The sequence below is a fragment of the Rhea americana genome, unplaced genomic scaffold, assembly GCF_003343005.1.
Source record: "Rhea americana isolate MKP2758 unplaced genomic scaffold, rheAme1 scaffold_130, whole genome shotgun sequence".
NCBI lineage: Eukaryota > Metazoa > Chordata > Aves > Rheiformes > Rheidae > Rhea > Rhea americana.
Window position 1 is genome coordinate 150,439 of NW_028185373.1, and position 14,296 is coordinate 164,734.

At 41.5% G+C, this 14,296-nt stretch overlaps 1 protein-coding gene across 1 annotated transcript in view; it reads right to left on the minus strand.

Annotated features, from left to right (window-relative positions):
- The window catches only part of CLIC6 (CLIC family member 6), a 30,415-nt gene extending 29,821 nt beyond the window's left edge, over window positions 1–594 (minus strand). Inside the window, exon 1 of the mRNA XM_085297721.1 lies at window positions 520–594. Coding sequence (XP_085153847.1) covers window positions 520–594 — 75 coding nt within the window. The remainder of the gene's footprint in view (window positions 1–519) is intronic.
- Between the last annotated feature and the right edge of the window lie 13,702 nt (window positions 595–14,296).

The following is a 14,296-nucleotide window of genomic DNA, read 5'->3' on the forward strand; positions in this document are numbered from 1 at the left end:
TGAGTGTGAGTGTGAGTGCGTGTGTGTAGGGCCGGGCGGCGAGCGAAAGGGGGCGGGAGCGCAGGTGCAGGTGCTCCTCCTTCCCGTGGCTGCCCTCCTCCCCGGAGCTCGGCACCCTCGGGAAACGCTTTCCCCACTTGTTCCTGGCGCTGGAGGAGGCGGTGGGAGCACAAAGCACCGCTATTCCTCCTCCTCCTCCTCCTCCTCCTCCTCCTCTCACCTGCCCACCTGGTTTTAGAGGCTGGCTGGGCCCACATGGTAAGCACCTAGTCCCGTGCCTAGCCTGACACCCCAAAACCATCCTGGCCCCTTCCTGCCCGTGCTTCTCCCACTCTGCCCTTGCAGCCCTCCAGACACCCTGCCTGCCCTCCCCACCAGTCTTGGACCCCCAASCCCTGAAGGGAATCCAACCTGTGGACAACAGTCCCTGGTTTCCYAGTTCTTCCCAATGAGGCTGTGCAGCAGGGGAGCAGACTAGGAGCAGGCGAGCAGCGCTCCCCCCTCCATCAACCATCTTGCCCTCATGATGGTTTTCACGGAGTGCAGCGAGTTGCTGAGTCTGTGCTCTGACCAACTCTGATCAGAGGAAGCCATGGGGTCCACGCAACGCTCATCACAGTACATCAGGAAGGAGGCACAGCTCAGTATCCCTGCGCACTGTTTYGGTATTCAGGGTCAAAGCTGAGCCAGTGAGCTGCAGTGCCCACTGGCCACCTCTTACTGCATCCCAGTGCCCATCTAGCTTTGACTATTCTAAGACTGCTATGCGAGAGCCAAGAGCAGTGGCACCATGCACGCTCAGTCAGAAGCAGAGGTGAGAGGGAGCAGAGTACTCCGGGCCACCCTGCCAACCTGGCCTACTGGCAGGTGCAGCTGGTGGCCACYGAGGAGCTAACAGTTTGCTAGCCACGGCGCAGGGCATACAGYGTAGCTGCAGTCAGAACAAGGTGCAGGGCTCTGCCTCCCTAAGTCCAGCTTATGACAGGAACCACAAATAAATACCTCGAGCACCACTGCTCCACTGAAACTGGCAGAGCCCTGACAGTCTTGCACAGTTTCTTATTAGTACCCATGAACCAAGATTTCATCTCAGTACTACTTAGTATCTGAAACATCTTCCCAAGCAGTCTTTGGACTGCAACAAATACTGTTAGGATGCAGGTGTGTAGTAAGGTAGTGCAAAGGCCTGTATCTATACCAACGAGCATACATCTGTAAGAGGAAACATCGTAACACTGGACAAAAATTAACTAGATCTTCTTTTAAGTATCCTTTCTTCATATATTAATGTGCCAAGTATTGCCTTGCAATATGCCSCTGCAAGAATTTGGAGCTTGCTTTTAAATATATCCAGAAAGCACCTGTGTCTTCTGGGTGAGGCAGCTGCAGATTCATCCCACAMACATTTTTCTTTTCCAAATATGAAACACCTTTTCACAGTTTTGGTAATTTCTCTTGTTTATGGAGGCACTGAAGCTCTACAAAAAAAAAGACAATCTGTAGGTGTGAGAATAATTTTCAGTACAGTTTTGCTGTAGGCAAGCAAAAGTAATTTTCTAGGAGATGCAACCTGCTTATTCCCATTTGCTCCAAAAGTCTAGTGGTGGTAATTTATGTGAAAGGATTACTTATCTCACAGACTCTGCTGCTTGAAAGGAACATCCTCCTAGTTTTCTAGGTGTAGAGGAACCAGTAGATGGAAAAGTTAGCTGACAAGAACGAGGTATAATATTTAAAAATATRAAGTTAAAGTTTTTTTATATAAGTATTTATAAAAACACTTTCATATTTGTGTGTGGAGAGAGAGAGGGCAGATTGTAAACATGAGATTTTGGAATGAGCAGTAAGAGAGAAGATGCAGCCAACAGGAGCTGGGAAATACTATAYGATATTTTAGGGCAGATAAAATATTTGCTCTGATAAAAGTAAATCAACAGACAAAAATAATTAAAAAAAATAGTGCCACAACTATTTTTCATAGAAGTTACACTTGCCCGGAGGTGCTTTGTGAGGGAGACAAAGAGAACGGGGAGATGAAGACTGAAGTCATGGTCAGTYGTGATCAGAAGGTATCTTGAAGGTGTGGGCATTTGGGAACTGAGGTTCAGCATGATCCATCATAAGGCAGTTGTTTCTCTTCTCTTGTAGGAGCACTGTTATCAGAGGAATCAATGCACATCTCAGTCATCTCTATTTCTACATAGACAGTACAGGCTCACTTGTGCTAACCCTTGCTAGCTGAACGCTGGCCACATTCCCCTTGTGCAATACACATCCTCTGTAATTCTACAAAGCTTTCAGATGCGAAAGGAAGCACACCTGAAGACAGCTGTGCAGACAAGTCACTCRCATTGCCACTTTGTATCCTCTGAAGAAGGCTCTGCTGAGGTTTTTACCATGGGAATGACCCATGGTAAACAACATCCACAGCACAACAGYGGTGGGAAATTTGCAGGAGAATCCTGGCATAGACATAACTACTGAGGCCAGGCGGCTCTGTTTAGATGACCACTGCGTTTGGTTGTGCCCCCCGAGGAACTCTCTCCTGCTTCCAGTCTCCTTGAACTCAGCTTTGGTAGCTGATGGGCACCACCACTTGAGTTCCCTCTTGCAGCCCCCTCTGGCACAGCTCCCTTGGGCTCAACAGAGGTGGCTGCTCCTAAGTGTTTTTTTTTCTTTTAAACTGTCCCCTGGATGGCAGGGGGTGTTATTGCTCTAAATACCTTTCTTTGGCAATTTCAGTTTTCATTCAGGTTATGAGTCTAGCATGGGACCAGATGAAAGCCGACTTTGTCTCACCAGGGCTTACTCACTGGAGAGCAATTTTAACCTGTTCCCTAYTTTTCTTTATTTGTCTATTCATTACTCTGTGGCTCTCAATTCAGTACCAAATCAGATGAGGATTTCAAGGTCAGCAAAAAGTCTTTCAGTGATAAACACTGTCTGATTATTAACACTGGGCAACATTTAAGTTTAACAAAAGATTAGCTATTTAAATACTCATAAGAGTCTGACAAAGGCAGAACAGGAAAGGAGTAACAGATGACAAAATCAAGCCGTTATTATCATCTTTTTATAGCAGGGGAAAGGTTTAAGGTATAATGTTCAATACAGTTGCAATTTTTAYGGAGTAATATTTGAATAGTGTAATGGATTTTGTTATATTTTTCCTAAGTATATGCACAGACATTTTTCTAATTTTGGCAGAGTTAAGACCTAGCAATGATATTTGTAGGCACTGGATTAATGATTCTTTTTAAGAGCAACTAAAATATTTTGGAGRTGTAGATTGATAGATTAATTGTGAAGTCAAATTTGTGATGAATCCAGCACAGAAAACTCCAAGGGTTTTTAAAGCCATTCCAATTATCTGTCTCCCTCCTATTCTTTCTGTATGGAAAGCATATTATCTGCTTTCCAAATGCAAATAGTTTTCTCTGCAGAAACACTTGGCTTGTTCTCATGCTGACTGTTCCTACAGTCCATGAATTCAGAGACTGTAAATGGAGGGTAGCTATGACACGTGTAGCTCATTCCCTTCTTCACCCTAAGCAGTGCAGTGACTTCTGCCTGCTCTAGCTGTCCACCTCACCTGTGCTTATGCCATGAAATCCACATGCGAGCAAGAAAGTCAAAGCAGAAATTCAGAGAGCCAGTGGGGAGAGGTTGAAGAGGACAAGGCAGGCACAGCTCAGAGACCAGTCAGCCAATCAGCCTAACAGAGAGCTCCTTACAACCCTTCAATGTAGTTTGACAAAGAAAGTTTTGGAAATAGGCCATTAACAGTAGAYCTGTCCCAGTGAAATCCTAGAGCTTTGGATATCTGTTCTTCTGCGCTCTGTTCGTTCAACACTCTTCCCCTGTATCTTAATCACTTAACAATTAATCTTTCTTGATTCGTGCTCCTTTACTCCTTCAAGCTCTTTATATCCCATCTGCTTCTAAAACAGGCCCTTGGCTAATAAATATTATTTTCCCAATTTGGCTTCAGGAAGGATTAGTGCACACCTTCTTCATTTGAAAGATGAGTGCAGGTAATTAAGTATCACAGCTGTTAGACATTAGCAGACAACATGAAGACCCCTTCCTAGCCTGTTAGCAAACAGGTTGTATCCCTGGGGGTTATCAATTAGGTTGTACTTCCTTGGATTATTGTAACACCTCTTCCTTCCCTGACTGAACAGTGGGTTGCAGATCAAGGTTATAGTTTTTTCACCCTGAAATAAGGAAAAACACCTCTCACATTACCAAGGGCTCTGAGAGAACCATCTTCCTGAGCCCTGCAGCAAAGGCAGCAGAACAGGGTAGGTTTTCATGCCTCTGCCAGTCAGTTCATGGTCCAATGCAATAACATGACTACCAATTATTAATGGTTTACCCTAATACATGCATTTACCCTCTGCCTCACCCAGAAGCCTGCTTTGCCCATCTCCTGCTGCTGGCTGAACTAGTGCTGTTTTACCTAGYGCAYGCATTGGCTCTCCCCAGGGTTTACYGCTTTTTCAGCAGTGAAGCTACCTATCTCCAGGCCAAAAACTGCCAGCTCACAGCTAGACTCATGTTTTTTTCTGCCATGAGCTGAGCAACCAGAAATTTGTGCTGAACTTTTTGGGAAATATGAGTAAGCAGAACCTCCAGCACCTACTTCTGCACACGAACTATACCAGCAACTGAGGGTGACTGACTCAGGAAGTTGTCACTGCTGGACACACCTGAACTCGAGTGAGATGAATCCTGCTCCAGGTGATTCCCTTAGAGCCTAAAGTTAGAAAAYGGCTTGTCAGCAAAATGTGGGCTAGAACTTGATTCCCCGCACACACATATGCTCTGCATTAGCTCTTGTTGCAGTTGGTAGTTTTACTTGAGTTTCCACAAACTGTAATATAAAACATCATCCTATGTAACAGCATGGTTACCAAACCCTTTGTGATGGAAAAATAAAAAGCTCTGTTCACCTTGTATGTAAGCCAGGTCTGTATTTTCCTGTCTTGAAACTAGGAAAAAGATAAAGCTGCCCGTGGAAAAAATAGTATTAGAGGGCTGACACCCTCTTGCTAGCCTCTGCTTTGTTTGATAAGGTGTTCAGTCCAYCCAATCAAAATTAACAGAAAGAGATGCCTCTTCACTGAAAATAGGGGTAGCATGGTGTATACACTGGGGAGGGGCTGGTGGGAAATGCCATCTGCATTTAGTTTTGTGAGCTTGCCCATGCTAAGCTGATTAGAGGTGATCGGCTCCTTCGCAGCTGCTTAGTGGCAGCCTGCCTGGGAAGGAGGTGGAAACATGCAGGAGTGGAAACATCTCATAAGCAGGGGTCAGAGGCAGCGTGCTATTAAYGTAATGGCAAAGCCAGCAATGTGGGGTAACTTATTTCAGAGCAAGTTTTAATGTTTTCTGTTCTGCTTTAGTCTTCTGTTTGCCAGCAAAGCTTCAGTGAAGTATCCTTGGCTCATCAAAACCAAGATGATTTTTATAGATCTAAGGTAACACAGAGAGATTGTGTAGGTGGAATACTGTTCTACTGTAGCTTAGAAATTAGCTTATTATTTATGATTTTCTCTGCATTTGAATGCAGTATCTCTGATAACTTTACAAAGTTGTTACTGGTAAATGTTGCTGGTCTAGAAAACRTAGACAAGCTGCCTCTAACCAAGGCTGAGAGAACCAAGGAAGAGTAGATGTGCCTTCTTCCCAATGCTACCAGTCCCTCTCTTCCTTCTGTTAAGTTTTCTGAATTCTTGACTTCCCGTGAAGCTCTAGGCTCTGAAGTAACTTATATAACAACTTAAATTCTGAGTACGTGATTCTGAAGTGTGATTAAAAAAAAAAACAGAAGAGTATCAATAACAAGACTTTCCATAAATGAACTCTGTACTCTTTTCCATTTAAAAAGAAGGTAAGTGCTTAAAATCAGTTTATTCCCCAAAAGAGCCTTTGACTTTCTTCTTTTTGTTAAGTAGTAGCATTTTAATGAGACAATCATGTACTCCAAGTGCTGCTGGCAGGCTAACAAGCAGATCTCTTATGCATTTTTTTTTATTGTCAAGCATCACATTTAAGTCAATAAACTATTTGATCTGAATTTATTTTKAAAGTACTCCAGAACTATCTAGGTCCTAGCAAATCTAATGACTCCCCTGGACCTCACTTCATCTCATTTTCCAGGTAAATAAGGCCAGCTTCAACACTACCCTGACTTGAACTCCAGAACTGCTTTCATTTTGGGATACTCTGGACCTTTGCCCATTCTTTTGATTCTGCCTGGAAAACCCCAGTCAGACTTACATCACTGAATTCTTCTACCTCTCGTTTTCAAATGCTGTTCCATCACTTGCATCTCCTACCTCATGTACCATTTCTTAAGGGAGGATATATGCACAACTCTATTTAAAGGACCATCATGATTTGCACGATTCAATAGGATTACTGATATGTTTAAAGCTAAGAGCCTTTGTAAGGATCTGGGCCTTATTAAGTAACTGTGATTTCATTATTGTCATCCTCATTATTCCTCCATCCCTCTATTTTCTTATGTATACTCTGGCACTGAATTTGGGGTGTGAGTTCTCCAAAGTGCTGAGATGCTCTAACTTCAGTCGAATTTCATCTGTCCCAGGTATCTGAAAACTAGTCCTTTAGTTGTAARCTCTTTGGAGGAGAAAATATGCTTTTGCTTGTTTTGCAGAATGCTTAGGACATATCTATGCTCAAAGCTGCATGAATAAACTATTTAACAGTATTCCAATATTTTCTATATTATAAGTGCTACTCTTCTCACTTTGACCTCACCTACAAAATTGCATACAAAATTCTCATTAGATCCATCAGCAGATTTTACCATGGAACTTGGAAATAACTCAGAATTGTTCCTGAGGTTCAGGAGACTTCTTTTTACTTTCAATAATGTGTCTGGATATTTTAATCCCTCTGTACATTTTATTCCTATTAGATTAAACTGTCATTTATTCCATATTACTTTGTTAATTATTGTGCCTATAACATTTTGAAATAATTTCTTAAAATGTAATCTCTATCACAATTCATTTGATCTTTATACTCTTGCTTGTGTTTTAAATTTCAGTTTACTTTCTACAGCTCTTAGAGATTTCTTCCTATATAAAATAGGATCATACTCTGCAAAATTTTCACTTGAACTTAGTCTCTAATAGAATTCCTATTTGCAAATCTCAATGTACTTTAAAAATTGTTATAGCTTTTAAAATGATTATAGTTTCAGGAACAAAACTTAATATTACAAAATACTCTTAAAATTGTTCTAATAATTACATATGCAGTTGAGAGGTACATTGATCGTTAGTACTTTATCGTCAGTGTATGATAATTGCAGATTGACTTGTATGCTTACTATTAGATCATTCAATTTATTAGAAAATGAATTACTTCTATAAGTACTTCTCTGTAAAGGAATACATTTTTTGAAAGAAATCTGAAGTGAAAGCTATTTTATACTGTATAAATTGCTTTGAAAATAATTTTTCATATAACAATAGTAATAAAAAAAAAACAAAAAAAACATGCTTTTCTAACTCTGTAGTGAGAGGCTAGAAGAGAGAATTTCCAGAGTTCTCTTCAGCTGTATTTTCCTTTGCTTAATTCCAGTGTGAAATTCCCATGAAAGCTATGCAGCTGAGTAATTCTTTTGTGTGTTTAATGAAACTTGTTTTGGTACATAGTGCTCTAGAAGTGATGACAAGAGGTAGGAAAAAGTGGGCACAATATCCCTTGGGATAGGGTTACACACTGTTTGTTCTGTACGGACCCATGTCCATTTTACTCCAATGTTCATTTTATTGGCKTGAAGGTTGTCTCTTTCGCGTGTGTATGGTTTCCTCTCTTTTCCCAGGATTAGGAACACAACCTTATTCCTTCTATTAACAGTTTTCATACATTTTTTGCTTTTACAGTATTTCATTTATTGTTGCTTTTCAAACATGCTTACCCACAAAACCTGTTTGTTCTGTGGCACTTGTCTATGGTAAATCAGTAACTAGACATCTTATTACTGATTGCTTCTGAAATAAATGGCTCACTTACCTCTACTGTGCATAACTCTTTCTACCTAATTGAGGAGCTGACTTACCAGAGCATAGTTTAAAAACCAGTAGAGGTACACGGTAACCTGCTCTCTTGCTATAACGAAGAACGTATCATTGTTAAATCTGGGGTGGTATCCAAAGGTGGCAGTGACCTTTGGAGTCCGATTGTGTCGGGCACAGTGCAAACACAGGAAGACACATTCCGGAGCAACTTAGCATCTAATTCGGGACGAGCCCACAGTAAAAGGGCACAATGAACAATGGGAGAAGAGGGAGATATGCAGAAAGGGGAAGAGATTGTGCTGATAGACATTTAACAAAGCAACCAACCTGAATAGGTTGCATGAGCTTTGCACACTACCTATTTACCACTTTAAAGACACTTTTGCAAGCTTTAGCTGCTTTAGCACCTCAAACTCATTCTCAGCCTTCTACTATCACATTAGTTAGGGTAAAAAAAAGCTGAACTTCAAGTACGACATTTTATTTGCATGTTTCTTCTTGCCCTGGGAGAATTTCTACTCTTTCAAATACTAGCCAACTTTTGAAGAACTCTCCAGCTAATTCTACCATTCCTTCAGATATCAAGTCCTTCTACAAATAGACACGTTATGGGACAGGGAGGCTATCTGTACCTTAATGGTTTCTTATTCTCACTGTTGTGGTTCTGCAACAAAGAAGGATAGGGCTATACCAGTGAAAGACAGAAAAACAAACAAGGACGTTAAAAGTGGAATGGATGGTGTATTCTTATGTCATTTGGAGCTTAAAAGGTAACTGCAGTGAACCAATCTGCTTGTTTTTCCATCAAAAATAGCTCTCTAGGTTGTGCTGTTCAAGACTTTTTGCTGTGGGAGTTAGAATTGTGAGACATTTTCAGTCCATTCAGCTAGAAATAGCTAATGTAGGTGGTTGATATGATATAGACCAAAGCAATTCCTTGTATGCTGTTGGCTACAAAAACTGCAAAATACATAGAGAGATGATCTGTACAATGTGTTCCAAGTCAACAAAAACCAAAATCATGGTAATGGTGTTATGAGATGTACGTTTGCCTTGGTAAGTGCTTGGGGAAAGATACCAAACTGAAGTATGTATGCTCAGTACACTTGGTCACTGTGGCTGCTGAGGTTGGCAAGAGGTTGAGTGAGGCAGGAAGCTGTGAAGGCTAGAGGTATCTGGAAGAAAAGGCAGRGAGGGCTTGGTGCTGTGGAGGTGCAAGCGGCTTGGCAAGCAGCACTTCACAGCCCCTGGACTTCAGGGGCAAGGAGAGAGGCCTGGGGAAGGGAATCTCATGGGGTGTTGAGTAATTTACGTGAAAGAAGGGGAGCGTAGCTCAGGCATGAAACCACTTTCAGCAGTTCTAAGATGGAAAATGTCCTACATCTTGAGAGGTTTGCAGGACTTCATTGGCTTGGCTGAGAAAGGAAGAAAAAAAAAAAACAATGAGGAAAGATACCAGTATAAAACACTAAATTCTGAGAGATTTTTTTCACAAAGTGGAGAAAAATATAATGAGACCAAATGGCTTTAAGTGTGAATCAGGCAAACTTAAGCTAGAAATAAAACGTAACTTAAATAGCATCTAGTATCAGAACAAACTGTTAACTAAGGTCAAGGTTTTTCTTTATACTTGTTTTCTTCTTGGAGTATAGGCTTTGCTCAAACTGAGTTCAAAGCAAAAAAAGTAGCAAGGTGACATGTATTTTATATAGTCATTTTGAGATGACTGTCCTGCTTTAAAGACTGTCTGATCTCTATCTATGGAAAGCTTTTTTTAAGGAGAAAATATCTGTGTAAGCAATTGACCTAGATGGGCTGCTTGGCAGATAACAAGCACTTGAAAGAGGTAAAGTGAAGACTTCACTGAGGAGGATTTCTAGAGAAACCTGCTAGAGAACATGACCTCCAAGATAGCTGTAGGAAATGCAGGAGTTACAGCTCTTTGGACAACTGGTGAAGGAGCCACCAGTGAGTGAAAAGGTCCTTCTAGCTGTGGAAAGGAATCAGTGATGAGTGTTTCCCTTCCGCCAAAAGAACTGGATATGGAGCAGAGGGACTGAAAAGTAACTGGCATACTTAAAGTATGTCCTTCTAGTTAGTCTGAGAATCCCTTCCATATTTCTGTAGACCTTTCTAATGAAGGAACACATGTTGGACCAGCGTGACCTAACCAGCAAAATAAAGAAAATATCCAAAATAATATACCATGCACCTAGTGTGTCATGCTCCATGGTGAGGAAATAAACATGAATCTAGTTCTTTTGACTATGTTTTAGATCAAAATGGAGTTTCTCTGAGCTTGAAAGTCTGTGAATATACTGGACAATTTTTATATACAGGAGTGGCTACCTGGTTATCGTTTTGGAGGTCCAGATTTCCAGTTATATTAAAAATATAAGCAAATAACTAATGTTTCAATATCAATGTAAGCAAGTGGCTGAGGATATGTGTTTTTGTACTTGCAGGATATGGAAGTAATTTAAGTATTTATTGTAGTAGCTGAAATTAATACAGAATGTTACTAAATTTATGTATTAAATATTCATAGTATTTGTTAAAGTCTACAGTTGAAGAATGATTGCAAATAGGTTTCTACAAAGGAAAAAAGCACTCATTCTTCTGAATTGTCACTGATACGAATGTTGCATGTTTAAATGGCTAGCTATACTTGCCTACCTGTAGCAGTTAGAGGTGTGTAGAAAATCTATTCTGAGGAATGCTACATAATAGAGTGGTTTAAATAAGTATTTAGGATATGAAATCTGCCTATAGGGCAGACTTTTGCTTATGGAGTCTTTCTCCAAACATTTTGCATTTAGTTATAATCAAGTTCTGTGCATTTAAAATTTCTTTTTAGTAGTTTTTTTAATCTGAGTTCAGGATAGTTAATTTTCACTTGAAGTGAGGACTTTTGTGTGCAGATACATGCAACACAAGATGCTTTGAGATGCTTTGTGCTTTTCCTTCTACCACTAGATGGTAGTGTGTGTTGTTTAAAATGCACACTAGGTAAACAGTGTCATAAGCGATTTATTCACCTATTTTCACCTATGAATCTGACTCTTACCAACACACAATTACCAACTGGGGGGTGGTCATGCCACCCATTATCCCAGTAGCAGGCAGATGAATGGTTTTCAATGGCAAACATAACAGTAAGATGGCAGACTGAAACTAGTGGAATTTGATGTTGGCAGACTTTGTTTCTTGTTTGCATGTTTTAAATATACTTATATTTAAATAGTAGATTTCCATTCAGATTTGTCAGGTGACATTTTTGTAGAGGGCTAGAACTTCTGAGGTGGAGAATACAGGTAGCCTCTCTTTAAAGAGGTAAGTGTCACCACTCATGTCAGGAAGCAAATCTGAGGTTAAAGAATGAGCTTAAAAATGCACTAGGCTGTCTATAGGTTGGAATAATTTAGCATTAAAAAGTTTCAGCTAATTCATGTGTGGTGGTGAGTTTTGTGGGGTTTTTTGTTGKTGGTGGGTTTTTTAAGCTACAGTTTGAACTGTTGTGAAAACTGGCATGAGAATGCATGCAGACTTAGGGCAATTACAGCAATCAGTCACGAAAATACCCTGGATCTAAGAAAAGAGCTTATCTCCCTGCAAAAGGCTTACGTGGTTCAAAACAGATATATTACAGCCTGAAAAAAATTCTAACAGAAGAGGGGGGAGAAGGCAAATGATTATCTCTTCACTTAGCATTTTTCTCCTTCTTACTGTATCCTCAAAGATCCCATTAAAATTGGCTGAGACCAGTAATCCATCAATTTAAAGTCTTTGATCTGTTGGAAGAAAGGTCAGCGGTGTTAGAGTTAAGATGTGGTAACAGTGGTATCTCAAGCAGTGGGGCTGTTGTCTCTCCAGCAAACTTTGCACAATACAGACCGTTAAGTGGGACAGCATTTCCAACTTTTAAAAGTAGTTTTTCAGGCATTCTTTACATCACCAGAAATGTCTTGTTCTATGCTATATTTTGAAAGAGATTTGTAAGAATATCTCAGTTTGAACATCACTGAAAATATTTGTCATACCGCATTCTAAATAACTTAATATTGCTGAACAAGTGATCCATTATAGCCTGAATGAATATATCCACAGTTTGGTTACAAAATCTAATGCTGTATTTAGCCCAGTGTTTTTTTGTTTTTTTTTTTTTTTCCCCGAGTGCACACTAACATTTGTTGTCTAAACAAATGGAGGTAAAAATTCATGACCTAGAATATTAGACATTTGGAACTGAAATAATTTTTTTTAGTCTGGCTGGATAATTCCTGATGATAAGATCGCTRTGTGTAGTGAAGTGTTGCTTTCTAAGTAAGTCCCGGGACTCTGTGCTATGGTATGAATGCCAGTTGTCTCCTCACTCACGTCTATGAGAAGTTTCTTGTAACCTGGAAATGAGAATAGGATTTGTCCCTCAGCTTGCTAAGAGTGACTATCCCATAGTGAGAAGGACCTCTAATGTTACGCCATTGGCTATATTTAGTTCCTTACAGGTATTCGAGTACATTCAGTTAGTAGCCATGCTTTTGGTCCTCAACAGGTCTCTCAGATAAGAAAACAGTTTTTTGATGGATAGTGCTTTCCACTTTTCAGTCCTTTCTTTCTTGTGCAGCCTTGTGGAGGTAGAATATTAGGTTAGTATTTTGCCAGCTATTATCCAGCACCTTCTCACTCCTTACCACACTTCAGTATTTGGCATTGTCCTTGCACTAGGATAGAATATTTGGGGAAAATGTGAAAATATCATAGTAACTTAAAAAAAAAAAATCAAACTGTGACCTCTGAAGTTCACTTGTGGGTGGTACTTTAGTATGAATCTATGTATACATATATGTAAGAAATGTTTGTCTAGGTCAGTTTTGCTGGGCTAACCAGTTGTTTAGGGGAAAGGCTAAGCACATTAGGTAGACTTTGTTTACCTGTGTAGGAATGAGCRATGGGCAGAAATTGAAGCACAGGAAGTTTCACCTCAACATGAGAGGGAATTTCTTCACTGTGAGAGTGACAGAGCACTGGACCAGGTTGCCCAGAGAGGTTGTGGAGTCTCCTTCTCTGGAGATCTTCAAGGCCTGCCTAGATGCAACCCTGTCTAACATGCTTTAGGTGACCCTGCTGAGCAGGGAGGTTGGACTAGATGATCTCCAGAGGTCCCTTCGAACCTTATTGATTCTATGACTCTATGAATGTCTGATACAAGCCGCTCCTTAAGCCTAGTTAGAAAAGGTATAGTTCATCTTTTATAGCCYTTTGACACGTAGAAAGTGAGAAGGGTTCTAAGACGGTGACTCCTTCAACTCCAAGGTAAGGAGGAATAGAGACAGACAAGGCTTTACACCATCTTTGTGTGCCTTCTTTCACAAATATATACAATCAAAGCATATTTGATTTGGCCCAGTAGTAAGATACCTCTGAAGAAAGTAAAAGAAATGATGAAGATCAGTTGCATCATTCCTCAGGAAAGGACAATACAGCTGTCCAAACAATGTTATCACAATTTTTTTTCTTCTTTCTTTCTTCTTTCAGAAGGCTTCCTTTCAGAAGTGCTGTGCATTGTGAACCGATTGCAGAACAGCRTGGTAGGTTGGCTTGTCCTTGATGCAGATAACAGAGATATGATGTATGTRATTGCAACTTGAGACCGACTTGTTTGGGGAAGGGTTTTTTTAATCCATCTGTTTAGTACATAACATTCTCTGTCATCTGAAATCAAGATGCTTTGTTCTGTGGTGTAAAACACAACGGCGCGACTACCTGTGCCACTGAGGCAGGGCTCTGGAGCTCAGCTTGGCCCCAGGTTGCTTGTGGTTACCAGTGACCTAACGAAACACACGGATGCCCGCGTTCACCACAGCTGTGCCCAGCCAGGTACCTGCTGCCCTGCCGTGCGGAAGCGCAGCTCGCCTCAGCTGGGCGGCCAGGGAGGGGACGCCCTGCCTTGACAGCCGCCCCTCGCACCCCCTGCCCTGACCGATCGCCCGCCCTCGGCTCGCGCTTGCCGCGTGCGCGCAGCTGACACGCGTGGCAGCGGCCCGCAACGCGGCGCACCCTGCGGCTCCCTCGCACCCCACAGCAGGGCGGGCAAGGCGCGCCCAGTGCCCTCACTCAAGATGGCGGAAGCGACGCCTGGTTCGGGCCCACCACCTGTTGCCGTGGCGGCGGCAGCCTCCTATTGGCTCCCCGGGCGCCGTGAGCCTTGCGCGCGCGAGGCTGGGGGGGGGCCGCAG